Here is a 27,694-nt window from a genome sequence, read left to right as displayed (position 1 = left end):
GGAGTAAATGAGAAAGGGGCTGTCGAGGAGGGTGATCTGTTGAGTTTTTTCTGTATATTCAGGCTCCTGATATACTTTTCTCTTCAAATTAGTTTTTAGCCGAGCTTGTGACATGGCTCTAGGCTCACCGGTGACAGTCGTTTGGTCCCCTGCTTTTGTTTTTGACTGAAATATCTCAACAATTATAGGATGGATTGTTGTGAAACCTGGTGCAGACATTCATGGTTCCCAGAGGATGCATCCTAGTGACTTTCGTGATCCCCTCGCTTTTCATGTAGTGCCTATAGCAAAGTTTTCGTTTATTAAGTGAAATATCTCAACATCTACATAATGGATTGACACAACATTTTTGTTGACCCATTCATGGTTCCCATATGATGTCCTACCGTCTCAAGTGACTCCTTGACTTTTCCTGTAGTGCCACCATCAGGTGAAAACTAAAATCTTTCCAATACTTCGGTTTATGAAAACCTGCAAAATGAAGGACTTTACCAGCTGCCTCTGCTCTTTTTTTTGCAAATAGCAGCATGGTAATGCATTCAAGTGAGATCATGATGTGGTGAACATTATACATGCTAAACATCAGTATTATTGCATTGTCATTGTTAGCGTGTTAGCATGCTGAATGGATGTATTGTAAGAACTCGATACCAAACTCAAAGATGGGATCCATTAATCAAAGGAAAAAGTTTCCAGCTTCTCAGTTTTTCCACTAGATATATCAATCAGTGTGTCTTTGATTTGTCCAACTCACGCAGTTCTGATTGGCTCACGAGGCTCTGGAAAAGTTATCCAAACATTAAGCCTCCATGTTTAAAACATTTCTTATATAAAGAGTAATAATTAATCCTCTGTTTTCTAATATTTTTGGGAAAATGCTTTTTGGGGGCTGCACTGCATCCAGCTCTTTTAATGCATCCATGATGCTTACAAAAGCATTTAGCTCAGAGACATTCGTGTGGCTGAAGCCTCTTAGTCTTTTTTTGTAAATTGACTCTTCAAAAACACAATTTAAATTGCAAAATCATGTTCGTATTGAACTAACAACACGTTTTCTGTCCCTCTCTTGTGTTGTCTTGTGTTCCCAGGAGCAGCCAGGGCTTCATGCACATGAAGCTGTCGAGGACGAAGGAGAACAAGTACATCCTGGGCCAGAACAGTTGCCCTTTTGACAGCGTGCCTGAGATCATCCATTTCTACTCCAGCCGCAAGCTGCCAATCAAGGGTGCCGAACACATGTCCCTGCTCTACCCTGTAGCCATCAGGACACTATAGTGCTCTGGGTCACCTGCAGACGTCGGCCCCCTGCAGCACTCGCCGGGCCACCCTGTGGCCCCACGCTCCCTGTCCGTCTGGACAGAGCCCAGTAGACTCATGGGAAGATGAACAGTGGCGTCCCAAAAAACTGCTGATCCCGTCTCACCTCACTGGCCGACAGATTCCAGACCTGTTTCGAAGGCCTACTGCATACTTAGACATACAGACTCAATGTTGCAGAAGTCTTGATTATTTTATTTTATTTTATTTTATTTATGACACACACCCACTTCATTACATCGCAGACTGACTATCTGATGATCATTTCATTGATTCTTGAGCAGATTCCCCTTAGCACTTAACAGTCAAAGAAAAAGAAAAGGTACAACATCGTAACATATGTCGCTTTTCTCTTTAAATGTTGTACCTTCTTCCTCACGGTGCACGTCATGAAAACTGTGTAGGAACACGCTTCGCTCATTTGGTTAGGCTCTGCTGTTACTGTAATTGTTTGCGAGGGGACTTGAAGACTGTAAGAGCCGTGTAAGAGAAGAGACATTTATGAGGCATGTTGAGGGATATTGTCCACATGGGCCCCATACAGTGGCCGGGATATTGAATAAACCGGCCTCGTATGAATGGTGTGTCCCCAGCTGCGCGGAAATAACAGGCCTGTGAACAGTGCAGACTGATCTCTCTATCTTGTCATAGCGCATGCTGTCTGCTATCCATCACTGAGTGGTCGTATCAAACCAATGACAGTGTAAGTAGCGTAGTGGTGAGACAGGCAGGGAAGCATGATGGATGGGTCAACCTATCCGACACAGCACAATTGGCTGAGGCTGGAGACCAGAGCCTGTCCAAATGGACCAAATTAGCCCCCGCTACCCCTGCTTAGAAAGGCTTTGCATCGGGAGAATGAAATATGCCTGCATTGTCTACCTCAGAAAATCAATTTCATTCGCCCATCTGCGGATCGATAGGTACAATGGGATTGCAGACATCGATCCGCCCTCCCTTTGACATTCCCGATTCCCTTAAAATTGCATCATTGGTTTTTAGGAATATGATTTTTGAATACAGTTAATCCAAGATTCTTTTAAATGAAAACAGAAGCATTTTCCAGATCAGCAATTGTATGTATTGTGACTAATATGATACTGTGTGATGTCAGTAAGAAATGTTTGGTTAATGCCTTATAATGCATGGGTCAAATCTGTCCGCTAGATCAGCCGATTTCCAATTCCGCTTTTAACGATTGTTCTGTGACTGTAATTTATTCTGGGGTGATTATTACTGATGTGTTACTCCTTCGTGATGGCCCGTCGGCCCCCTCGCCCTCATCGTTCTGTGCCGATGTGATCGTGTTTTTTGGGACTACTCCAGGCTCTTATTACTGTGGTGCTTTGCTTTCTTTCTTTTTCTTTTTTTTGTTCTGCTAAATGCACGTTTGCCTCGGTGGCCTGACTCCGGGGCAGGAGCCACGGCGTCTCCTGACCAGCGGGGATTGTAAAGCCTCGCGTGAGAGACGATCGCATATTCCCCCGCCCCCCCGGACCAATCACGGCACTGGATGAACACCTACATGTACCTTCAGCCTGCTTCTACTTTGCATTCAAATCTCTCTGTCATCTACCCTTTACTACCAGATGTGCATACATGTGTGAGTGAGTGAGTACGCATGTGTGCGACCTGTTCATGTGTACAGTGTGTGTATGAGAATGTGTGCACATGTGTGTTTCTTACCCTTGCTGGTACAAACTGGTGACAGCCCTCGCTTGAACCTCTTCGGGTGTCAGCGCCTTTTCTTTTTTTTTTGTTGTTTTTATTTCTCCCTTGAACTCGAGAAGCAAGAATCCAGCCTCGTGAGTCACTAATTCTCATCTCTTCTTGTATTCACTCATCAAAACCACATTTGATTTTAGCAGCTCATATGAATGATACTCTCTGCGGTTTAATATCACAGAGCCAATAACATTCAACCCGACAGCATCTAATATTGCTGACCAATTACGGCAAGAAGAAGAAGCAGTATCCACGCCATGAACTGGCACTAATGAGAGTGCCTAATGCTTGTATGATCAAACTGCCACTTCATAGGAAACTTTGTCAGTCTTATGAGAGGCCAAATTGTGTGGTTTAATGAGCAAATCCAAGCAAAAAAATGGAAATTTAAGGAGGGGGCTTTTCGTCCAAGCTGAAAGTGACTGACACTAGGAATTAAACGAGCATGACCGCTCAATATACAAAGTCAAACATGGTTCGGCTTTGACTATATCTCCGCTGAGTGCTATGCAACTACGAACTGCAGTCATTGAAGGGGAAATGATTGTGTGCCTCCACCAAATGTTTGTGACAAATGCGATGGTACAAAAAAAAACGTCCACCGGGAAGAGATGTGATCAGCAGAACGACCTGACTAGTTTGCAGAAAGTGGGATGTATACAGATGTTTATTTTGCGGGGCGCAGCGAGGGAGCAGACAGACGTCGCTGTCGTACGAGGGGTGTCTGTTCTCGTCATAAGGCAACCTCTGCAGCTTTATAAGGGAACAGCATGTTGTCGAAGTGGACCTATGTATTTCCTTGAGAGAAGATATCCTAAGAAGAGATGCAAGTGAAAAATAAACTCTATGTGTGATGTGTGTTCTGAATGTTCCCTGTTGGAGAGATCAAATGTCGACAGTAGAGGCTCTGTATTTAGTTGCTGCTGCTGCTGCTGCTGACGGGTGTTACTCTACTACAGGAGAGAGCCTGCGTGTGATGGCCGCACTGCCTAGAGAGTGGCCTTAGCTTTGGAGAAAGGGAAAAATGAGAATAAGGGGGGGGAGACAGAGGGGGAGGGTGTTCTGACAGGGTGAGGGGCTTCGCTGCAATCGGCAGACACACTCCCCAACATTCGTATATTTCTATTACCTGAACCTGAAAGAGCCCTTCTCCGCCCTCAGAAGTGTCTTAAAGCGCGCGCGTGTGTGTACGCAAAATTGTGCAAGCATGAAACAGTGTTTGAGTGTGTGTGTGTGTGTGTGTGTGTGTTAGTGTGTGTGTGAACTGGTGTAAGCAACCATCAGCCATCGACTTGCCCCGTGTGTATCTTGTGTATCACTTTACTGTGGTAAAGTGGCATGTATGAGTTTCCTTTGTGTACATTTTCGTGCCACGTATGTATGCACTACTATAACATATCTCTGTACAGTCCCTCATGGCCAAATGTATATACTGAATGTATTGTATGGGGACATAGAGGCATCAAGGTTCAAAATAAATAAAAATTGGGTTTATGAGTCATGTCTCAGTGCATCCTTTTTCTGTTGTTTTACACAGACACGAAATAAAAACTCAAACTCGTATTTTATTAAGCGAGAGAAAAAGCTCCTCTCTGTATCTTCACCATCCCCCGGTTACCATGGTGAAGCCCCTTCGATAAATGGTGAAGAGCGGCCATTGTTTGAGTCAAGGACAGAATGCGGCAGCTATTATCAGGCCAGTACTCCAGCACTTGTTGTCCTCTATTGATCCACTTTGTCGCACAGACTTGCAATATTTGTCTTGCTCTGTTCATCTCAGCAGAATTTGCTTGACGCGCATCTTTTCTGAGGATGGCCGGCCCACGTTTCCTACAATTAGGTCCGCCTGCTTCCAGTCATCACACCTCTGGCCTTTTATAGTTTATAGCAGCATTTAATGCATGTCGGCCATTTTTGTCTGCACTGTAAATTTAATGAGGTGTAAATCATAAATGATTCTTGGCGTTTGAGGAGAGTCTTTGCCTCGGGTAACGGATGATTTAGAGGACAGTTCTGTGCCAACCAAGAGGAGACAGATAAGTAGCAGTTGATTTCCAGTGGTGAGGTTTTATTTTATGGGGCCGTACAATGATTTTCGACTCATTTTCTAAGAAGTTTCCTTGAAGATGTGGGTACTAACTATCGGGGGATGCAATTTAAACCCAAGTTCATGTTAAAGCTGGGATATATATACGAATTTTAGCTGAAAACATTCAAAAAATTAAATAAATTGTAATAATAAAATGTGAAAAAAAAAACAGTTTGGACTTTATGACGTCTGTATATTGTGTTGCAGAGATATCTACTGAAGTTAGCATGCTAACCATAGCTCTTCCTCATCCTGGTCCAAAGCTCACGTGCTGCCGATATAAACACCAACACTTCCCCGGTGCTCCAAGCTCCCTGTCTGGACTTCTAGCTGCACAGCTAACTGAGCTAACTAGCTAACCACACCTACAGTATATGGCCATAAGTGGTTACTCTGGGGATATGCTGACCCCTATTGGTTTGGAGTATGAATTTTGACTGGTGGCAAATTCTCACATATTCCCCCTTAACTTAACAATAATAATAATAATACATTTTGTTTAAACATTTTATTATTCCACGGCACTCAAGGTCCCCTGACATGTGCTAAAATCATGCAGTCGAACAACAAAGCACTTGATATTAGTGATTTTGTGAAAACTTAATCCTCCATATTTATGAACTGTATGCTCGCCTGTAGACAAACTTTTACATTTCCATGTTCAGATGACCTGCTGTGCACTGCGACCAATTATTCTGAATTAATTAACTGGAAGTGTACCAACTGAACTGTCTGTGTTTTCCCTATAATTAGTGCTGAATTACATCGCCTCATAGACATAGAAAAAAAACAACCCAGCAAATCCGTGTTTCATGGATGCTTTGCCACAACAACAACAACAAAAGCTCTAGTTTCTCATCTGTATTGTTTTTTTAAGCTTCTCCAGTACTTTGTGCAGTATTATACCAGCTTTTAGTCAGTTTAGGTGTACGTTCTCTTTCTTTTCTGTGGTGTTTGGATACTTCTCAGCCAGACACAAATACGTTAAAGCCATCATCAGTACTGTTAAAATCCCTAAAATCTCTTTCAGAACTGTTAAATTGTGACAGCAAAAACAGTTTTCACACGGCTCATCTCGGCCACCAAACATGTGGCAGGCAGTCAGGAAGAGCACAGGCAGGGGGTTGATGAAAGGAGACATTGAACATTCGCAGCCTCTCGACTCGTTTGAGAGTAGGCAGAATCAGGAACGCACACACCTCTAGTTTGGCTGGTAGGGTATGTGACAGCCAGACAGTGAGGACTTTGTCTGTGTGGCTCCAACACAGAAACTGTTTTCTGTTTTTTTGGGAAATCTACTTAAAAAAGGAAAAGAATAAACATCCCCAAACAATATTTTTCAATAACCTCACTGACCACACAAGTTTATACAGAAGCCCAGAGGGGCAAAGGAGGTTTAAAGTTTTTTTCCAGGAGAAAAAAAAAAATGTTCATGTGTGTCAGTGACTTTTTTTTTGTGTGTGCTAAAAAAGATCTCATGAAAAGAAAAAATCACTCAGGTTTCACTCGTGATTTTTTTTTATTTTTTATTATTTCGCAGGTTGTCACAGATGAAAACAATATGAAAGTCCCCGAGGGGCAAGAGAGAGTCTGTTGATCCATTGCCTCAGTTTGATCTGAATTGTTATCTCCTGTGTTTATGACTTGAGAACTGGTGGGGAAAAAAAGTTTCTAAAAACATTTTTTTCCCCATCTTTGAAAACGTGAAAAAAAAAAATTCACGAGATTTTTTTTTGTCTCCTGAAAAAAAGAATTTGTCAATCAGGTTTTACACATAAAAAATCACAAGGTTTCACTCTGGATTTTTTTTATTTATTTTTTCTGCCGCAGGTTGCCACAGATGAAAACAGTACAGAAGCCCTTTTTTGATTTTTCTGTTGATCCATTGCCTCAGTTTGATCTAAATTGTTCTGTTTATGACTTTACTGGTGCGAATAAAAGTTCTTAAAAAATAAAATTGTGAAAAAAAAACTGAAAACGTTAAAAAATCATTTTCATGTGTGAAACCAAGTGATTTTTTTTTTTTTTGTCAATCAGGTTTTGCACATGAAAAATCCCTGAAAAAAGTTTTCACTCATGGTTTTTTTTTTTTTTTTTCACACAGGTTGTCACAGATGAAAACAGTAGAATTTGTTTCAGTTGATCTAAGTTTGACCTAAGTTTGATCTAAATTGTTCTCTTGTGTTTATGACTTGAGAACTGGTGTGAAAATTTTTTTTTGCAAGGATAATCTTTATAAGTTCTTAAAACATTTTTTTCTCCATCTGTGAAAATGTGAAAAAAAAAAAAATTTCCAAGAGATTGTGTGAAACCATGTGAATTTTTTTTTCCAATCAGGTTTTACACATTTAAAAAAAAATCACAAGGTTTCACTCGGGGAATTTTTTAATTTATTTTTTTCCCCACAGGTTGTCACAGATGAAAACAGTACAGAAGCCCTGAGGGGCAAGTGAGAATCTTTTTCTGTTGATCCATTACCTAAGTTTGATCTATATTGTTCTGTTTATGACTTGAGAACTGGTGTGAATAAAAGTTTTGCCAGGATAATCTTTATAAATTCATAATTTCTCCCCCCACATCTGTGAAAACGTGACAAATGTTTTTAAGAGATTTTTTTTTCATGTGTGAAACCAAGTGACATTTCTTTTTCTCCTGAATTTTTTTTTGTCAATCAGGTTTTACACATGAAAAAAAATCTGAAAACATTTTTAAAAAAATCACTCAGGTTCACACATGAAAAAAAAACACAAAAAAAAATCAGATTTAGTAAATGGGTCACCATCAAGAAAGATTCTTCACCTGCCCCTCAGGGCTTCCATACTGCAGTCATGAACACAGGATGGGAAAACAATGAGATCAGACTTAGAAAATGGATCACCAGATTAAAAAATATCCTCACTTGCCTCAGAGCTTCCATTTACATTTATGACGAGAATTAATTCTGAAAATTTCAAATGTCACGTCGGATTTAACAGCAGTTTTTCTTTTATCTCAACCGACTCAATCAAATCCACAACCTCAGACAGCACAGAGAGTGAAGTCGCTATTTTAAGTTTCCTTCCGCTGGTTTGTGCACGATCTTTGTCTCTCCCTCTGCTGCAGCAGCTCTGTTCTCCTCCAGAGAAGCTCCATCAAGGGTTAAAGCACCTGGGATGAAATGCATCAAAGAAGCTTTTGTGGACGAAAAAGAGTGGCAGGAAAAAAAAGAAGAGGAGAAGAATAAAAGCATGGCCTGAAAGCAATGAATGGGCCACGAGGGGATAAAATGGCCTTGGTGTCCGTCAGAACCTCATTTCATATTCCGCTCAGTCACGCCGGGCAGAAAGCAATCTCAGGTAACAGACCTTATGTTAATAACACGTGGGTTGCCTCCTTTCAGAAAGACAAAAGCGGATGGAGGGCATTATACCAACTCCATCCTTCCCCTCTCCTCTGGCACGTCGGTGGATTTCATCTGGAGAGAATGGAGTTGGTATTGTTCTTCTTGTCTGTGAAGACTTGATTAGAGGGGCTTTTACACCGTTTCAAAAGGTCTGGCATTGGTGATTTCTATTGGCTTAACATATTGCCCATAATGAGACGGTGCAAAACCTTGCTCATTACCTGAATCCCAGGTCACTGTGGGAGTAATTGGGCAGATTTGTGCCAGCTTCAAAGCTCCGGGGCTTGATTCGTTCTTTAGGAAGGCATCTTTCTAGTTTGTGATTTGCCGTTTCCTGTTCCTGCTCAGAGGGGGCTTTTTCACAGATAGGCATCCGCCGCTGTGTCACTGTGTTAAAACTAAAAGAACACGCAGAGAGCAGTCTGACAAACTCTTGCAGAATGATGCGATTCTTCACACCTGTTCGAAACCTCTTTGACTGCAGGTTGAAGTGCAGGCACTAGACAGAGAAAGAAATAACAGCTTGCTTTCCGTCATTTCTGCTCTGAGACCTTCAAAGTCGGTGCTTGCATCGAGATGGCAGGTACCATACAGCCCCTATTAAAAAGGAAAAATAATTTAAGCCTCACCTCTTGCTTTCTTGCCTTCAGACTTGCTGCCATGACAACATCATCTTCATTCCTATCATTTTAGTGGATTAAATATACTCTTTCAGCGTTTCTGGAATAGCTTACATCGATGGAGAGCTGATGAAAGGGTTCAGTTCACACCCCGAGTTGTAATTTGAGCACTCTTATGACATTCAGTTGGATGTAGAGGGTTTAATATCAGGCCAGGGTCCTGAGAGATTACGCACAGCCGATACTTCTCTCACGGCCGACAACAAAAGGGACCTACACATGGGGCAATAACAGCTATTCCACGCCACACGTGTGACGGCATTTCACACGCCGCCGAGTGTCTCCATGACGACTTCACACGATTTTCCACTGTGAATTGTTAAAGTTGAACTGAACGCTGCGGTTATCAGGCCTGTGATGACAGCTGAAAAACAGTAAACAAGACACAAAACAATGCGGATTCCACATCTGACTTCACTGAAGCAAAACAAAAAGCACACGACGACAAGTCTAAACGGAAATCAATGCAAAAACCATTCAGCATCGGCTTAAAATTAAACCATTTCATCTGGGTGAGCACAACCGTCTCCTTTTTCAAAATAATTTGCAGGAAAGTCGATGACACTTTTATTCACTGTTGTTTCGCTGAAAGCTTTGACACCGTTCCCTTCGGCACAGCAGCAAATGCTTCACTTTTAAAATACCCTTGGAGGCAGTTGGAGGTGGAAATTGCCCGCAGGTGCGCATGCATATAAAATGGTAATGGGGACAGACGGACACAAAGCGCTGTTTGGGTGCTGCGCTCATGAAAGGGCAATCCGCTGATTGAGCTGTCACATTCACAGATGCAGTAATAAAACTAAGCAGGGCAATTACTGTAGATGGAGAACAGTAGGTAGTGGAGGGAGGAGGGGTTCGGGGGGGTTGCTCAATATGTCCTCCCCTAAAATACCCTGATGGGAGACAACGAGACAAAGCAAATGTAGCCTTCTGTAATAAGGCTGGGAGGGGGGAACAAAGAGGGGGCTCAGCTAATGGTAACAATGCTCTGACAAGCACAGCAACATCTCAGAGGATGCTAATAAAGCCTTCACCTTATCGGTGCAACGCCAGTGAATTATTGTGAGAAATGAAAGCTCGCAGCCACAAAGAAAAACAACCATTTCTCAAGCGCGGCTCAACAGAGGGCAGATCGGGAACATGATTTTAAATTTAGCAAGGGAAGAAAAAAGCAAACATGAAGCTGCAAGTCTGCTGGGATGACAATCAGTCACGGCCGGGTGGAAATAAACTACTGCATTGCCATCTAGTGGTCAAACGGGGGGAATGCATAAGCTGAGCAGACTGTTAGATGCAATGAGATTAAATATTCTTGTACGATTACGCAGCAACAGAAAAGAAGAGTGAAATCAGAGCATTCAAGATGACCTTAGAGAATTTAGACTGACTACACTAATGCAATACATTTATGGTCAGTCGTCTATGAAATAACATTGACAGGGGCTCAGGAGTTGATGAGGTAAGCATAATTACATTTATTTAAAATTTGAGTCTAGTAACATCCATAAGAAAAAGGCTGTCGTGACCGCTCAGTTGGAATAAACTGTATGTAAATGGGGTACATAGGTTAAAAAAACTATATATTGTACGTCTAAATCCATTATTTATCATTCCTGGGCAGCATGACAAGCCTCTTCCTCCTCTATGAAAAGCCTTTGTCCATGGGGTGCAGGCTCAGAGCCCTGGGCCTCCAGCAAATATGAGCTCCAGGGCAGCCTGGATGTCACCATCTGTGGCCTGCAGCGCCCTCAGCATCAGCTCCTCATCCTGGATCCCCATGTCCCTGAGCTGCTGCATCTGGGACTGCCAGCGGCCCTGACAAAACAAAAACACATTCACCGAATGGCTCTTTAAACCGAGGGCCGACCAGAGTGTAAAGCACAGATCTTCTTCAGTCCTGCGTAAACAGCTTATAGCTGCAGTAGAGACATTTAACTGATACCACAAACAATACAGAATAAACAGGCCAGTTATTTGATATTTCAAAGTACATTTCCTCCTGGGAATTGCATATGTGGGATTTAGTCAGTGAGTTCATAGCCTCACCTGTAGAGCTGACATGTTGGAGGCTTGCAGAGCTTGCTGTAGAGCCTGACTGAAGAGATCGTTACTGACTGGGGTCCCTGCTGGCATGGGGGCTACACTACTGGAGGGGTCCGCCTAATCCAGAGACAGAATGACAGAAAAGAGAAAAGATAAATGTATGAATCTGCTGTAATGTAGCAGGGTTTTGTTACATAAAAATGTCCCTATTAATCTTTTTTCCATATGTAAATAAATCTCACCTGGCTCGAAGTTGTTGGAGTGACCGCGCTGCTGTCGGGTGTGCTGGCGAGGGCCAACGCCGTCGCCAGCTCGCTCTGCGTTATTGGTCGAGGGCCCGTCGCCCCACTGTGACTCAGAGACACTGGACGCATTCCTGCTGAGCCGCCTGCTCTGCTGGAGGGACCCGCTGGGCTCCCCTGTCACACACATTTAGACACACAGAAATACAATCAGGCCCCCTGGGAACCATCAGTTTGCCTGTGCACGAGATCTGATGTGGAGTGTTAAGCAGAGAGACTCACCGACTGGAAGTCTTCCTCATCGTCGGACATGCCTTCAAACATGAAGCCTCCTGCCGAAGAAAGATAATTATTTGTATATTTGTAATGAAATGAATTGCAAACAATTTTGATATGAAGATTAAAAAGAGAGTCAATGTTTTTCTCATTCCAGCTTCTTAAAAGGTGAATATTTCTTGTTTCTTTGTTTCTCTTTGACAGTAAACTAAACATCTTTCTTTGGGTTGTTGAGGATGAGGGTGTATGTTTTTTATTAAAAACTAGTGTCTGCCGCAGTTCAGCTGCTTCAATATTCAGAGCTTGTCTACTAGGCCGGCATTAATGATTAGACTGATCTGTGGATTATTTTCTCCATTAATCCACTATTTGTTTTGTCCACAACTCAAAATATATTCTGTTTACTGTCATAGAGGAGTAAAGAAACCAGAAAATATTCACATTTAAGAAGCTGGACAAACTGATTAACTGATTGTCAAAATAGTTATATAAATACATTTAATAGTTGACACCTAATCGGTTCATTGTTGCAGCTCTGTTGTCAATACAAATTCTTTCCAACTATTAGCGATACTCATTTGTTTGCAGTAAGCTCTGCCTGTGTTTACTGCACCATCTTTTATATGCTCACCAGGCATATCACTGTAAGAACTGGCAGAGACGTTGCGAGAGGAGCTGGCGCTGGACTGCGCGGGCATACTGCCTGCCACAGAGTGCAGGACCAAGATGATGGCGTTGACGAGGGCTGGGTGTGAACTGATCAATCTACGAAACCCAACAGAACAGAACAGATGTCAAATTAAATTACTTTGCACTTGTGCGTCTTTACTGTTCTCACTTATCGTGCGTCATTTCAGAGTAAATGCGAAAGAAAAAAAACACACTCACACATCCAGCATGTTAGGGTCTGTGAACTGCACGAAGAGGTCTTTGTCTTGGAGCACCCCTGAGCAGGTAAACACAGTGTAGAGGAAATGTTACTATTTGCATATTAGCGTGGTGCAATGAGATGGCGTGACAGTGTTTATTAAACTCAGCAGGTCTCACCGAGGGCGACCGGGTCGGACCTGAGCCCCGGTGTAGCCACGATGATCTGATCCAGAGACTCCTTATTTGTGAGCATTTTATATACCTAAGTGTGGGGGGGAAAGACAGAAAGTCCCATTTGTTAATGTAGCAACAGCGGTATAAAAAGCAGTGATGGTGACCTAGTTGCAGTAGGAATAGTTGCAGGAATAGTCGCAGCCTGTTATTTGTTCATGTGCTCAAACAGCACTGAATGAGGAATGTGATGTTTGGGCGCCATTTGCTTTATAATACTAAATCAATGCGTCTTCAACCACATGCAAGATTAATGCGCACTGCAGATTTGACATAAGGTGGTATGAGTCATTACTGATATACATTCTAGTGGTTCGCTACAAACAGAGAAATGAGCAATATCACATAGCAAACAATGTTTTAACCTTCAATAACAGAATAAAACTCTGGTTGATTCTGGTGTCTGGTTTCAGTATCATTTATGTATCAGTAAATATTATGTGTACTGCTACTTTTTTTGTTTCAACATGTACAATTTTACTTTTGTATATTTCACTAATATTTAATGCTCTATTGTCTTTACTCTCATAAAAACTGGGCCCAGTGTGTGACCCTGACCTGTTACTGGTTGTACTGTGAATATTTCCTGGACCAGTCTCTGCCACCAGAATTTCCTTCAGAATTAATAAAGTTTTATCTTATTTTAACTATTTCCATGACAGATCAGAATACAGAATAAGATGCTGTTTGAGTGCTGTTGTGTTCTGATTTACATGGTTTGTTAACTGACCCATCTGGTACTGACAACTATCGCCATCTGTGCCAGTATCAACAGATCAATATCAACACAAGGGAGTAATTCATACTGCAGAATACGCCTATTCCTATCTGAACTATCCCCTGATCACTCAAGCCAAGGTCGTTATTCCAAAAGTGATTCATACCATGGAACGCTATCAGCCTATAATAACCAAACCCTCCTGTTGAGGATAATCTTTAGCTTGTAGCTGCCCAGGGTCCTGTTCGCACGTAGCACTGAAATGATTCTAGAGTGATCCAGTCAGAAGTGAAGGAGCTGTGAACACAGGTGTGAGTGCACCCGAGTGACCGTGGAGTAAAATCCAATCACTCAAATCAAATAGTCTCCTGGTCAAAGATATGCGTGTCAGAAGAATTAGTGTAGTGCAGACACCACTGCATTCCTGCATTCTGAAACCAAATAAAAATGTTTTGTGTGTAACGCATGAGAGCCACCAAACACTACTGGATACAGTTTACTGCCGGTTTCACAGAACTCAGACGAGGTTTGGATCGAGGAGATGATGATCTCCAAATCCCCACCTACACTCTTCTCTCACTTTATGGCCAAGTGCAAATAGGCAAATTTGAATCAGGCAACAGTCCCAGTCCTCCTAATGATATGATAAATGAGAGGAGACGTGAGACACGATCACAAGAGGTCAATGAGGACGCAATTAAGGTATTTTTAAGTTGCCCTCCACTCAAAAACATGTTGAATGCTTGTGCTTCACTGGCTATGTTTCGAATATGACAATAAATCATGTTAACATCAGATTCCTTAATCCGAAGTAAGCATTCTCAGACTAAGATGTGGGATATATGCCTGAATTGGGGTTTTTAACAGCAGTTTGCAACATGGCCTCATGCCTGTTCACGGTATATGGTCAGATCTGTGTATTGTGAACAGACCAGCAAATAGTTTGCAAAGCTGAGGTCGAGATGCTTGCATAGACGAAAAACCAAAAAAAGAAGAAAAACCAAGGACAGCACTCCCTTTAAACTGTTTGATATTGCCACATGGAAAAATTTGGGCAAGACACCCTTCTTCAGCGTGTGCTCTGTCAAATTCGAAGAAGAAAAGCTCACATTTCTGGACAGAAGGAGAAACACACCTCTTTTTAAACATTATGAAAGACTTGAATATCAACAGGTTTTTGGATATGCATTAATATCACGTCGACCTCTTTAAGAAGGTGGTTGAATAGGACATGTGTCATTACGTTAATCAGAGTATGCACAGACGCATGTAAATGGGAATATTAGTGGAACATTAATTTTCATTAGCCATGTGAACGGCGTTTGTCACAATAAGGCTGTTTTCACATTCAGCTGCTGGAAGTGTACGTTTTTTCAGGTAAGTTTATGAGCATCGTTTGTGACATCACAAGTAGTCTGAAAGGGAAAATCCTTGTTCAACTGCCACTTATATGAGTCCGTCTTGAAACTTGAAACTGCCGATGCAAATACACTAAGAATTGTCTTAACAGTAAAGTAGGAGACATCTTGTGTCCAGCAGGAAAACTTTAGAAGTGAAGAGCATTTTTGTATTCACGATGTCCGGAAGCAGACTATTTGTATATGTGTCTTAATACATCACTGGAGGGGATCTTTAAGAAGCTGGGTCTGAACATCTGAATAAATGAATGTACACAAGGTTTAAACCTATGCTCTTCAGTTGTAACATAATGCAAGGCTTGGATATTTCACCTAAATGCATAGAGAGAAATCCCATGAGCAGTGGATGGAAGACCCACAGCTGTGTTTCCTGACACTGACTAAAATGAACTAAACGGTAAATGGACTTGTATTTATACACTTGACAACACTTGCCACATTAACCCTCCGATTAGTGGACAACCCTCTCTACCTCCTGAGCCACAGCTGCCCTAACTCTGTAGTACAACAGTGGTGCAACAAAGTCCCTATGTGTGTCTTCTACTCACCGAGTCTCTGTAGGCCGAGTTGAGAGAGTGAAGAGCAGCATGAAACACCCTGAACTCCCTGGCTGCAGTTGCTCTGTTCACAGGCTCTGGAGAAGAAAGAGCACACACACACACGTTCATATTCAGACTTTCAGTTTCGTTTATAGTACGGCTTCATCACAATTTGCTTGATTTACAAACACACACACACACACACCTGAATTGCTCTCTGGCTCAGGCCAGGTCTTTTTGAGGATGTGTACGGTGGATCCCGGTTGAATCCCGCAGGCATCCAGTGTTAGCTCATCCTTGAGTTTCCGCCCACAGTGGAGCAGCTCTGATCGGAGACAGAGAACATTTGAAGAACAAATAACAATGATATACGCAGACAGCAGAGCAACACACAACATTTATTTACCTTGTGGAATCTACTAAACAGATTACTTAATAGAGAAGTGGAATTTCCTTGCCAGCCTTGCACGCAGACACAGAAACATTTCATTCACAGCCAATTTATTGTGTTCGAATGCCCTGGCTGTAACAGACCTATAAGTTCAGGGTCTGGGATGGAGTCTGGGAACTGTGCTGCAACCAGCTGTTTTAAAGTAGCCACTCTGTATCCTCCAGGTGAGACATCCCCTGGCATCATCTCTGGGAAGTGGAAGGTGGATTTGGGCTGATCCACCAGCTTCAAAGAAAGCTGCCACTCTGAAGAGGCCATTTCCACCTTTTACACAAACAAAAACACAGCATTTACATGGTGGCATGGACACAAAGTACACAAGCTAGATTTGATCTGTAACTGCAGGTGAAAGCTTGGTTAACTTAACGTTAGCTCACAATAAAAATATATGGAAATAGTCGCTATTGTCATTTGAAAGGATATAAGACAGAATGATGAAATCACACACTACATCAAGTAAACGTTAGACAAATAACATAGTGATTTTAAGAGGAGGTGCTCGGAACAAAACGCACCATTACGTCCATATTCATCTTTTTGGGGTCACGTTAGCAAAACTGCTCAACCCCGGTTAGCTGCTTCGCGTTTTCCTTTAAAATATGTTTTTTGTTGAGTTAAACGTGAGCTATTCGTCTAGAATAATACGTTTTAGAGCAATTCCTAATTAACATCCAAATTAATGGTAAAAAACGCCACGATGCCTGCGTTTTCTGTCAAAAAATACCGCACACTCACCATTTTATTGTTGACACTCGAGTCGCTTCCGGGTTTTAATCACGTGGTCTGCGTTGCGTTCAAGTCCACTGTCCAAACAGAGGAGCTTTTACCTCTCTGTGTCCTTCACTGTATTTTTAACAATCGGTCATCCTAAAATCTCGTCCTTTTTTCTCTCTTTCGCGCACACACTCAAGTCAAAGAAGAAAAAACAATTCAAATCACTGTCCTACCATCATATACATCACACTGAGCTTTGTTTGTGTTTAAGATTGTATTTTTCATGCACTGCACACCACAATTGATTGTTCCTGCTGCACATTTTCCAAAGCTGTGTCATGTCTTTGGAAAATGTGATTCAACGCAGTAGTTTGCATGGTCTGCACGTCTAATTTCAGGCCACATCGATCAACAATCGAGATAAAAGAAAAATAAATGTAATTACCAGGCAAATCTACGCTTATAAGATATAGTCTGTACGTGTAAAGCCCACAGATCAGTGCCAAAGTCATTCAGTAGCATCATTTAGAAGAAGAAAAAAAAGTTTTCTCATATAGCTGCATTGATCCACGCATTTACACATCAGTTTCATATATACTGCATAGGGTGCACTGCAGTGATACGTTTATGGACCATGTGATAATCAAAGCCATATAAGGCGAATAAAGAAAAAGGAAATTATAAATCAAAACATGCATTAACCACACAGTATTCAGTGTGTGTGTGTGTGTGTGTGTGGTAAGAAATAAACCAGGTGCACCGGCGCGTGCTCACAAACGGTTAACCCTCGGGGGTCGGGACGCTCGAGACTCTTTCCCCCCCTCCGCATGACATCACCGCTGGACAAAGCAGCAAGGAGTGGTTTCTGTGAGGAGACGCGTCCCAGATCAATGGGACGGAACCAGAGAGTCCAAAAAAGCCGCCCTGTACCTGCGTCCACCGTCAAAACAAACTGCTGTGTCGTCGGCAGCACTTCTTCGAGCGCTTTGCTGTGAGAGGAATGAACTGCTCTGGAGAATAACCTCGGCTCTGCTGCTTCAGGGAGAAAGAGAGAAGAGTCACCGCCGCTGGATGGTTGGTGCTTATTTTTTTTTTTTTCAATAAGTTTCGCCCACCTAACATGGTAAGACCTGACAGACACTGTGTTTTAGAGCCGACAGACATATTGTCGTATGAAAGCTAATGAACAAAAAAAAGTGTTTTAACTTTTGACTCGTAAAGACGAGCAACAGCTGGCGGGGAGCAGAAGGAGAACCCCGTGAACTGGCACTGTTCACCGGCATGACTGCTCCTTTTTTCTTTCTTCTAGATTTAAAGTAAGACAGAGGCCTGCTAATGCTAAGCTTCACAGTGTACAGTTACATGGACTGAGCTCAGTGTTTATGAATGACATGGACTGCGCCCCCATTTGGCATAAAGTCAAAACCGCGTTATATCAATGTAACGGGAGCTCCTACAACTCCAAATACACGGGGACACAGAAGTGAGGGTTTTTTCTTTCAAAACTTTATTTACAACACATTCATATACAATCTATTATCAAATAAAAACTTTTTTTTTTAAAAAGAAGAGAAGGGCAACTTTGTGAAAGTCAGAGGAGTCAGTTTAAAAGCTTCCTTTATGATAATGAAAGTATTTGTACCTTTGTACCTCTTTATAAATCCTCATTCAATGCATATTGCATCGTTACAACCGTACATGTATAGGTATGGAGTATGTGTAACTTAGGAATAGTTTTTTTCTAATATGTCTTAAAGCATTTTTTCTTTTTCTTTCTTCTCTCTGTCTGTGTTTTTGTGGATGGAATAAACTGCATCATAGGCTCAGTCACAGAGTGGTTCCCAGCCTGAGGTTTAAGAACCAACATGGGGTCACAAGACACATCTGAGAGGTCAACAGAGGTTAGAAGAGAAATGAAGAATTACAAGAAAATCTTTCCCCTGAAAGTTATTCAAATACAAAGGAGGAAAAAAAACAAGGAAAGGAAATAACTCTTTGGTTGAAGACACATGCAACCAGGAGTGGTGGTGTATGTTGGCAATTCTTAGTTTTAAAGGGGTCAAAAGCTTAAAAAGGTTGGGAACCCTATCCCTATAGAGTCCCCTTTTATACTGTGTTTTAAAGGCAGGAATAATCTGCCTCGGCGTCTGTATAAGTTTTTATTACAGAGGCCTCTGATCTGCCAGCGGGGGTAGTAACAGAATCGTAACAGAGGCGTCATACTGGCACTGCTTGGTTCAGTGTAAACAGACAAATTCAGTGTAGAAGTCTTCGTTGCAGCGCTTTTGCCGAAACTCTGTGTAATAGGGGTTTAGGAGATGCTGTACTCCTGGGTGTAGTGCGGATATGTTGCCTGGTCTCACGCAGCCCTTCTCACATGATGGTACAGCTATGCTCTGCTGGCAGATACAGCTTCCTGTGAGATGTTGGAGGATGTAGTATTTTCCATTCTGACAACTTGTCTAGGAAATTATTCTCGAGATAGCGGCGAGATAATGATGTTATTTGACACTGTGCAAGATGTTCTAACACATTTTTTTTTTTTGCATGGGATGTGATTGCAGTTTGTGACAGCTGGAAGTTCATAATATTATTTTATCTCCGTATTAGTGCACATTTATGTCAAGCTGCTGTAAGATAAAGGTTACACTAAATTGGCTCTTGTGGCTTCACAAAAGCAGGATGTTGAAGTAGCTGTCACATTGCATACCGATCCTATACACTTTTCTGGTGCCCTACAGTTGTCGCCGCCTCGCTCGCTAATTATCAGTCAGATAAAAATATACAGTCTGGCTCTCTCGCCTATTATTGGATTGCTGTATGAGACTGATGCATGACCTGGTGTCAGCTGTAAATTAGAGTTTCAGTAATTATAGAGACAGTCGGCAAGTAAAAACTTTCATACGCCTGAGCCGTTAAAACTTTTCTGAAGTTTATGGAGCTCTTCTTTCTATAGCTTGACAGAACTAATGTGTAATTTGACTGATTAATGCGTTAATCGAGTCGACCACTATGGGACACATTTCCCTGCCTGAAGTGAATCCAGTCATCCCTTTAAACGGTTTGCTAAACTCTTAACTACTGCTGCCATATGGATCTGAAAGGCTCACTTCATCCCACGATGCAGTCCTCCTTGATGGGGACCGGCGTCTTCCAGGTTGGAAATGTCTCTATCGTGAAGGGGTTGAGCGGTTCCCAATGGTTTGAGGAGCTCGGCAATGACGCCAGCCATATGGCCAGTTAGACATTTTAACCCGGAAGGCCAGTCAGGTCTATCGTATTAATATTGCTTAAGAAAGGCCTCGTCTTCCAGGAGAGGCGTCGGACTCGAGAGCAGCGGTGTCAAACTGTCAGAGAACCACTGTCACTGCTTTCTCAAAAGAACAGTGCAACGGTACAATGACCGCAGCGAAAAACTGTAAATCTTAATGTTCTGTGATACTTTAAGAATCATTTCTCTTTTCTTTGACCTCAGTAAGGAGCTTAATAATCCTTAGCGCTGTGTCAAAATGAAATACACCGGCGATTACGGCTCAAAAGCTGCCGACCACTGAAGGGAAATTCGAGACATTCACACTGTCAAACAGTCTGTCAGCCGCCGTTTCTTTCCTAGTTTAATGGTGTTCATTTTAGAGAGCGCCATTATTAGTTCATTCCACGAACAGCACTGAAATCAGAATAAGGAGTGAGTAATAGTTTTGATGTATTGGTATAATATAGCGATGAATATAGCTTTTTTTGTGGCGATATATTCTTCAGGTTGCAGGTGTGGTTAGCTTGTTCTGATCTCTGACATTGAACTCAATCATTAAAAGCTGAATGGTGAAAAAACAGGAAGCTGGCATGGGGTCGGTTTAGTGCTTGAGTCATTCAGTAAAAAAGCCTTTGAAGGCTTCCTGGTGCCTGCACAACACAGACACACAGAGACTGTGGTTTGGTGTGTTGGCACATTTTAGGTCATGCTGGAAAGACTTATCAACAGAAATCCTGGCCCTTGTGGAGAGGACGGCTGTGATGTGTCTTTTCCTTCATTGAATATTTAGACCAGTTTTTTGAACATCTGCGCCTCTGAGGAGATTCAGATAGTATTCCCAGCGTCTCTTCTGAGTTGGTCTGCAGCAGGCCAACGCTTTCTGAGAGTCCAGAGAGCGAGTGGTGAGTGTGCTGTTATGGAAAACTTTGTGATGAAGCTGCACTCCTGCCCACATCCTCTCTGCTGAAGCCATAAATGGAACCTCATGGAAAAGGATTTGGTTGAGCCATGAGGTGGAGCCACAGCTGACGGCAATATTGAAATCATTCATACCAAAAACACCACGACAGATTATGTAACCTGCCTTCATCCAGTGTAAATGTTATACATATGTCCAAAACACAAAACAACAGAGTTTGGTGACATCATCAGGTTTGTGCCGCTCCAACATAAGGTTTCACTTATCTTGTTTGGTGGGACGTCACCACATCTAGCCACACCTTGATGTTCAGAGTTGTGAAGCGCCCACGGTAGTTACTGTAAATGCTGGGTCACAAAATGGATGAAACTGAAAATTGGGGGCATAAAATTTCAGATCTTTTGTGAAAGAAAAAATATAACAGAGCTTCAGTTCATTCGCTTCTGGAGGAGGTGGGCGGTACAGCAGTGCATGTGTCAGCTGGCTGTCAGAGAGGAGAGCGGGACAAAAATGCTGCTGGTACTGTGTATTATATATTTCAAATATTCAGAATCATTATGGAAAACTGAGCAATGTTTAAAAGCTAACTTCCTCTCAGTTTAACAGTCCCCCTACACAGGTGTTGTCAGACAATTTCACATTATCCACGATCGTGTATTGTGTGATCACAAGGCTTAAAGGAGCACAAATGGAACGTTATCCTGCCAAACTCAACTGATTAACCAGACGTAACTAGTATTGTAACTTTAATACAGCCACACTCTTAAGGCAGTGGTTGTTTTGTTGTTAAAGAGAGGCAGAAGAAGAGATGTGTCTGTCTGCCTCACAAGTAGAAGTTTTTAGTGTTTCTTAAAAACACAAGTATGGACAGAAAATGTTTTTACACATAAGCTTTTAAAAATATAGAGCCTACATTTGTGTGTGTGTGTGCAGAAATGTCTGGATGACTCGTGAAACACTTTTAATTCTTTAATTAATCATTATTTTTTTCATATTCAATCAATATCCTGCTATCTGCTGGACTCATCGTCACAAATACCTGATAGCACATGTGGTTCACAGGTAACTCTTCTGTCTGACACTGGGGAGCCACTCTACCAGCTTGTACCAACCAGCAGTATGAAGAGCTGTCATCTTTAATTACAACCTTCAACATACTTTAGTTAAGCTTTAGTTTACTGTCCCATTTCTTTAGAGTTGTTACATTTGTTTTTGGCTCTCATGTGTAGATATGTATAGGATGAGAAAAATTCAGACTTTGGTGACTCCCAGTGGTCGTATGGAAAAAGACACTTCCACTTAGAGCAATGCTCCTTTATACACAAATTTAATCCGACCTGGGGTCACTGGACCGGAGATGAATAGAAAAGCAGTCTGCAGATTATTTTATTGGTCCCCAAACGAAACCTTTGGAATAAAGAAATGAGAATGATTTGAAAGATGAAAGATATTTATAGGAAAAGAGGAATAGAGAGTGTGGGCAGGAAAGAGGATGTGGATAAGTCACCAAGAGAACATGAGTGTAAAGAAAGGAGAGAGGAAGCAGACCCGTGTGCCTCTTCCTTTATGTGTGAAGAAATGATGTCATGCCAAATCAGTTCAAACTGATCATGACTGCTGGTGGACTGTTGCTCTCATCCTGTTCAGCTGAAGCAAACATAACTTTCAAAAATGTATTTTAAGCACATTAAATCAACAAAACCTCTTTAACAGCACACAGAAGGACATTATTCATGAACATGGACATAATACAACACATTACCATCTTTCTACATATGTATATTTTTTCAGCTATGTCGCTACACAGAAATACCATATTTCTATTCAGTAGTATGTTGTTTAATATTAGAAAACTCTCCCCCTACTCTTCATTTCTCTTATTGAACACAATATGTACATCTTATCCATCTATGCACCTTATGTATGTAACAGCTTTGCATTCATCCCAGAGGACATGCATCAAGCAAACACAGACCCTGTGATACCAGTATAGTGAATGATGATGTACTGTTGTTTTAGCCAATTATTTATCAAAGATGGCTGTGGAACAAGGGCTTCATATACATTAAAATAGCTTATTCCCAGGTTATTCTAAAATAAAAAATATAGGTAGTTTTGGCTTCAGCAAATACAAATCGTGACCTCCAACATTCTCTCTCAGATATATATCTCATAAATATTTCATGCATGGTAGAGTGGAAGTAGACGGGGAGGGGATAGTTTTTGTCTGTCTCTACTCACTCCTAAAGTAGTGTTTTCCCTCTGGAAAGCAGAGAGAATGACTCGGCTGTTTCCCGTCAACTTTGGAAGTCCCCATTTGTCATCACAGCTCCACTCCCTCTGTCTGAAAGAGAAAAGCCTTGAGCAGGCCAGACAGAAGACTGAAATAGTCCTTCAGACGTACTTTCGGATGAGTTTGTAAGTCACAGAAAAATAATTCTAGACTTTCTATGAGCCTTTAATTTATAAAATATGTTGGGATGTCTCGTTAACTCAAGCTCAACCCTCCCGAGAGGCCAATAAAGTCAAACCAAAGACACACAAAAAACACCCCTCTTTGTTTGTGACTCTTCTTAATCATCCTTCAGTCTTCAGTCTTCTTATTTTGCCATGCTGTCGTGTTCTTTGTTCTTACAATGTCTTGTGTTTTTTCCCCTGCAGCGCTGTGTCTGAAGAAGTTGACCTGCGGTTCGAATCCACCCTGAAAGACCATGCTGTCCCTCCTGCTGCCCGCAATGCTGGCTGTCCAAGCTATGGGTGGGTGTCGCCCCTGCCCGTGCCCTGCCATTAAATCTGAGTCAACCACAGTGGGAAATGCCACTTTCTGTTAAACAATACGCCCTGCAGGGCCTATTAGTCTTCTCCCTTCAAAGAACTTACTGGGTGAAACAACAGTTCAAATGAGGCTACTCCCAAAAAGTAATGTGCCAATAGCTGGGGAGTTATAAACCCTCCCTGTTTAAAGTCTCATCCATCTAGATGGGTTGACAAAAAACATTTTCTTATTTATATAGACATCCTGCCTCAGGGAGTAAAAAGACATTTCTCACAATAAGTTGAGTTTTTACAGGGTTACAACTCTATGATACGGGAGTGTGCTTTTTTTTTATATTTCTCTTATTATTCAGCTTGTAAAACAGAATAGCTTTGACCTTTTCCTGACAGGTGAGGAGTAGAGCTCGGGGCTAGGGTGAGGCCCTCGATGAAAATTTGCTAGAAGTGCAGTTTCTCTGCTGTGACTCAGGGAGTGCGGTGTCGAAGTCATCCTTTTATATTTATAACACGGGGAAGCAGGGGTGGTGGTTGATGTTGCAACTGAGGATTCATAACTCACGCACTCAAAAGTTTTACTTCAGTAGAAATGGTGCTCCAAGAAAAACTAGTGTCATCATAAAAAAGAGACAAATAGCCTGCGCAGGCTTGATAACGTCTCAAGACACTGTAAATAAAATAAGGGAATTGAGCATGTCAGAAACGGGGTCGACAGTTCGTATTTTTGAACAGCAGCCTTTTCCCAGTTGGCATGTGGCTGACACATAATGTAAATTAAAATCTCGTAGTGGGTGATATTCCTTTATATTAACGTATACCCCGAAGACAAAGGAGGGAGGCAGCTCTGAAAGTTCAGCCCAGTTGACAGAATAAGATGTTGTCATTTTGCATTTCTGCAGACCGCTGATATGTTCACAGGTATGTTGTACAATACCCGTCACATCACATTCACATTACTGTACATGTATATGGGCTGACTGCCATGTCAGGAGGAAGAGGGGATGCTGGAGGTGTTACAGCCGATAGCGACCAAGCCAGAGACCACTGTTCAAGACACTATTTTAATTTTTTGTAAACCTCTGGATATCTTTAACAAAATGTTGGGTCATTTTCCAGTTGGTTTGTGGCGACAGGACCAGGCAACCCTAACCGAGTGTTTTCAATGCCGAAACCTAAACAGACCATAAGCACAATGTAGAAAATTGAACATAAAAAGGCGAAAAGTTAAAAGTTGCATCATGTCCATGGTTTGCAGAAATGTAAATGAATTCTAGCGACTTGGCTGCAAAGTTCACGAAAACCTTTTATCGGCCAGAGCACAATCGTTTAAAAAGAGCTATTTTTTGCCGTTTCTGCTCTCTGGTTGAGCTGACACAACCTCCTGTCGGCCATCAGTGGCACATTTCAATCTTGACTCAGTGGACCTAAGTGTCTTCAGTGGTTCATTAGGGACCTATTCTCTCCCAGCACAAATGGGCCCGCGGCCTGCTCATTACTGGCTGTGTGGCATCCACTGCCTAACTCGCTGCTCTCACCGGGAGGGAAGAGGAGGAGGAGGTGTCGGGGACTGATGGAGCTCTTTAACTCACGGGTAATGGGCTATTGTAGCTCACACAATGATTCCGTTTCTCTCTGCTAACTGGAGCACTAAGTGAATTAGTTGGAGTCTAGTTTGATACTATAGTGTGTGCATGTAACAGTGTATAGTGATACAAAAAAAACCCTGCATGCTTTGTTGAGCTTATTTGATTAAGTGCAAGTCTAGCTGTGCCACCGGCTTCAAAGAGAGTTTCAGGTGCATTTCAGAACAACACAGACAAATTCAATCTTTATTTTATTATTCTGTGTTAATTAAGATATTGAGTGCAGTGGCATGTACTTGATAAAATTGCAGGTTGACAAATGAATGCACAGCCTTTCTATTTGTTACCTGTATGGGACAGCAGTAATTATCTGACTAACTAATTAAAGGTCAATTTGGTTGCCTTTGATTTATAAAGAGCCGTGTTTTGCTTCTGTCGTCCACGCAAACAGAAACCTCACACATTTGTGTAATTATATGAGCAGCTGTGTATATTTGTGCGCATGTGTGCGTTGATATGATTCAGGGTCTCCGGGTCCCTCGCTGGGATTACTGGCTGTAATCTTTCTTGTATTCAGCCATGTCATTGCTTTGATAACTCCAGCAAGTGCCCATATCGGTAGACGCGATAACACTTCGTGGTCCCTGCCAACACACTTCCTATTATGGGGACAGTGTTTGTGGAAGAAAAACACAAGGACAAGCACATGACAGCACTGTCATCCCAACGCAGTAACATTGTCTCTGTAGCTCCCAGCTGTATCCTGACTCGGTAGTCAGATGATGGATCATTCTCTCCCTGATGTTACTCATACAGCACTGCACAGCTGTTGTGTCACTGCAGCTGTGAAGAGGCTTGTCTGCGAGGGGTTGTTGTTTTTGTGCTTAAATGCCCTATTGAAAGAGCAGAAGTGAAAGAAAATGTGCTGCACCAACCCAGCCTGGCTTCGACCTTTGACCCCGGTTGCTCATAATAGCTTCAGTTTATTTTTATCGCACTCATTATAACCCACAGTAGTTATAAATGTCAGCAAAATGACTGAAATGTCAGTGTATGTGTACAATAATGGCCGAGCCACAACTGTAGCTGAATACAGTTCCATCCTTGGCTCACTCCAGCACAGCACGCAGCAGTGTCAGCCGGTGGCAGAGCTAACAGGAGGCTGTCTAGCTAATTGCTTGTTGTTGTCATACTCTGTTCAGTTAGCGCAGCCACTAGGCTGCCAGATCTCGCCGTGTGCAGCTCTTAGCACCCAAACAATGAAAGAGAATTGTATTCACGCAAATGCAGAAATGGAAAGCTGACCCCAATTTCACTCTCGATGATGGGAGCTGTAAGGTAATTCAAATTAATTAGCATAATTGGATAGATTGCATCTATCGTAGTAGTGGGCAGGCACACATTATGGCTTAAGCTCCGGAGCGTGAAAATAGCCCGCTCGTGCCTGCATCTCTGGTGTACTTTTAAAAGGTCTGCTAACTGTGAATGCCCTCTTCCTGTCCTCCTTTTCCCTTCACAGCAATTGATTCTGCAGAGAGGGGACACTTTAGCCTGTGCAGAAATTCAATTTAGGGTTATTACCCCATATCAGTGATGTTCTTGCTAATTTGATTGCGTCCAGTGAAGTATCCTTTTAAAAACAATCGAGGACAGGCTCAACAAAGATTGGTTTCGCCGCAATGCATACATAATGACCAGCCTCTGTTGGCTTGCCTCTGACTCACTGTTTCCCAGGCTCTTCTTTTCTCACAGTGCGCTCATTGAAACAGAGTGCATTACCCAACAAGCACCTCATGATTATTTCAACAAGTCCTAAAAATGCTGCCTTGTGGGATTGTTAAAAAATTGATACGGTTAATATGCCGAGATTGCAGTTCTGGAGGGGGAGAGGGGCCTGGAGCCATATGTGGGTCTGTTGTGTGCCTAGTGGGCTGTGATGAATGGGTTGAACGGATGCTGATCTGTGCTTGGAAAGCATCACGGCTACCGACTTGCTGAGGAGGCAAACCGGCAAGCAGACAGAGGGAAACACCTACCCCAGGGTGATATCATTGGTGAAGTGGCGCTGGTGATGTCACAGAGACAACACACAGCTGTCAACAAGCCGACCCGTGCTTGACCTCGCATGGCGCCTGGTGAATGCAGCAAAGAATGAAACTGTGAAAGAGCCAAAAGATGCATTTCATAAGACAGCAGATGTGACACGCCTGCCTCGTCAGAGGGATCAGGACAAAAACCTTCTTTGTCTTTCTCATCAACTCTTACTGGTTCCTTTGTATTGATGGCCATTTGGGTATCCACCAAAAGTACCTGGAATTTCTTGCAATGATTAGGCAAATTAGTCCATTGACGTATTAGAAAGCGACGGCTGTTTTTAGAAGTAATTTTTGGCACGACTATACAACAATATGTTGTGGACTCATCCATGCCTGGACTTCAGCATTGGTCCATCTGCTTTCCTCTGTAAAGCCA

General features: G+C 42.2%; 3 protein-coding genes across 9 annotated transcripts in view; 2 read left to right on the top strand and 1 right to left on the bottom strand.

Annotated features, from left to right (window-relative positions):
* The window catches only part of shf (Src homology 2 domain containing F), a 101,408-nt gene extending 96,869 nt beyond the window's left edge, over positions 1 to 4,539 (top strand). For all 5 annotated transcript variants that reach the window (XM_084361337.1, XM_084361339.1, XM_084361338.1 and 2 more), the window contains one exon: positions 1,089 to 4,539. In XM_084361337.1, the coding sequence (XP_084217463.1) occupies positions 1,089 to 1,275 (187 nt within the window). In that variant the 3' untranslated portion in view covers positions 1,276 to 4,539. The remainder of the gene's footprint in view (positions 1 to 1,088) is intronic.
* A 6,105-nt stretch (positions 4,540 to 10,644) lies between these two features.
* LOC311254913 (ubiquitin-like protein 7) lies at positions 10,645 to 16,796 on the bottom strand. 2 transcript variants are annotated; one of them, XM_084348967.1, is made up of 12 exons: positions 16,717 to 16,741; positions 16,497 to 16,571; positions 16,065 to 16,245; positions 15,736 to 15,855; positions 15,540 to 15,625; positions 12,802 to 12,886; positions 12,643 to 12,700; positions 12,386 to 12,519; positions 11,761 to 11,810; positions 11,479 to 11,655; positions 11,240 to 11,353; positions 10,645 to 11,008 (listed from the first exon to the last, which is right to left on the bottom strand). In XM_084348967.1, the coding sequence occupies exons 2-12, from the start codon at positions 16,512 to 16,514 to the stop codon at positions 10,868 to 10,870; spliced, it is 1,164 nt and encodes a 387-aa protein (XP_084205093.1). In that variant the 5' UTR covers positions 16,515 to 16,571; positions 16,717 to 16,741; the 3' UTR covers positions 10,645 to 10,867. The 2 variants fall into 2 exon arrangements, with proteins under 2 accessions (XP_084205093.1, XP_084205094.1); XM_084348968.1 differs by lacking the exon at positions 16,497 to 16,571 and having other exon boundaries at positions 16,717 to 16,796.
* A 702-nt stretch (positions 16,797 to 17,498) lies between these two features.
* Positions 17,499 to 27,694, top strand: part of cd276 (CD276 molecule) — a 68,851-nt gene continuing 58,655 nt past the window's right edge. Inside the window, exons 1-2 of one of the 2 annotated variants that reach the window (XM_084348995.1) lie at positions 17,499 to 17,769; positions 23,529 to 23,624. In XM_084348995.1, coding sequence (XP_084205121.1) covers positions 23,579 to 23,624 — 46 coding nt within the window. In that variant the 5' untranslated portion in view covers positions 17,499 to 17,769; positions 23,529 to 23,578. Of the gene's footprint in view, positions 17,819 to 23,528; positions 23,625 to 27,694 lie in introns of both variants that reach the window. The other variant, XM_084348994.1, reaches the window with a different exon arrangement.

Source organism: Pagrus pagrus (genome assembly GCF_965226575.1).
Source record: "Pagrus pagrus genome assembly, chromosome: 1".
Taxonomy (NCBI): Eukaryota; Metazoa; Chordata; class Actinopteri; order Spariformes; family Sparidae; genus Pagrus; species Pagrus pagrus.
The sequence above is the reverse complement of the archived record's forward strand: the minus strand, read 5'-3'. Positions and strand labels throughout refer to the sequence as shown.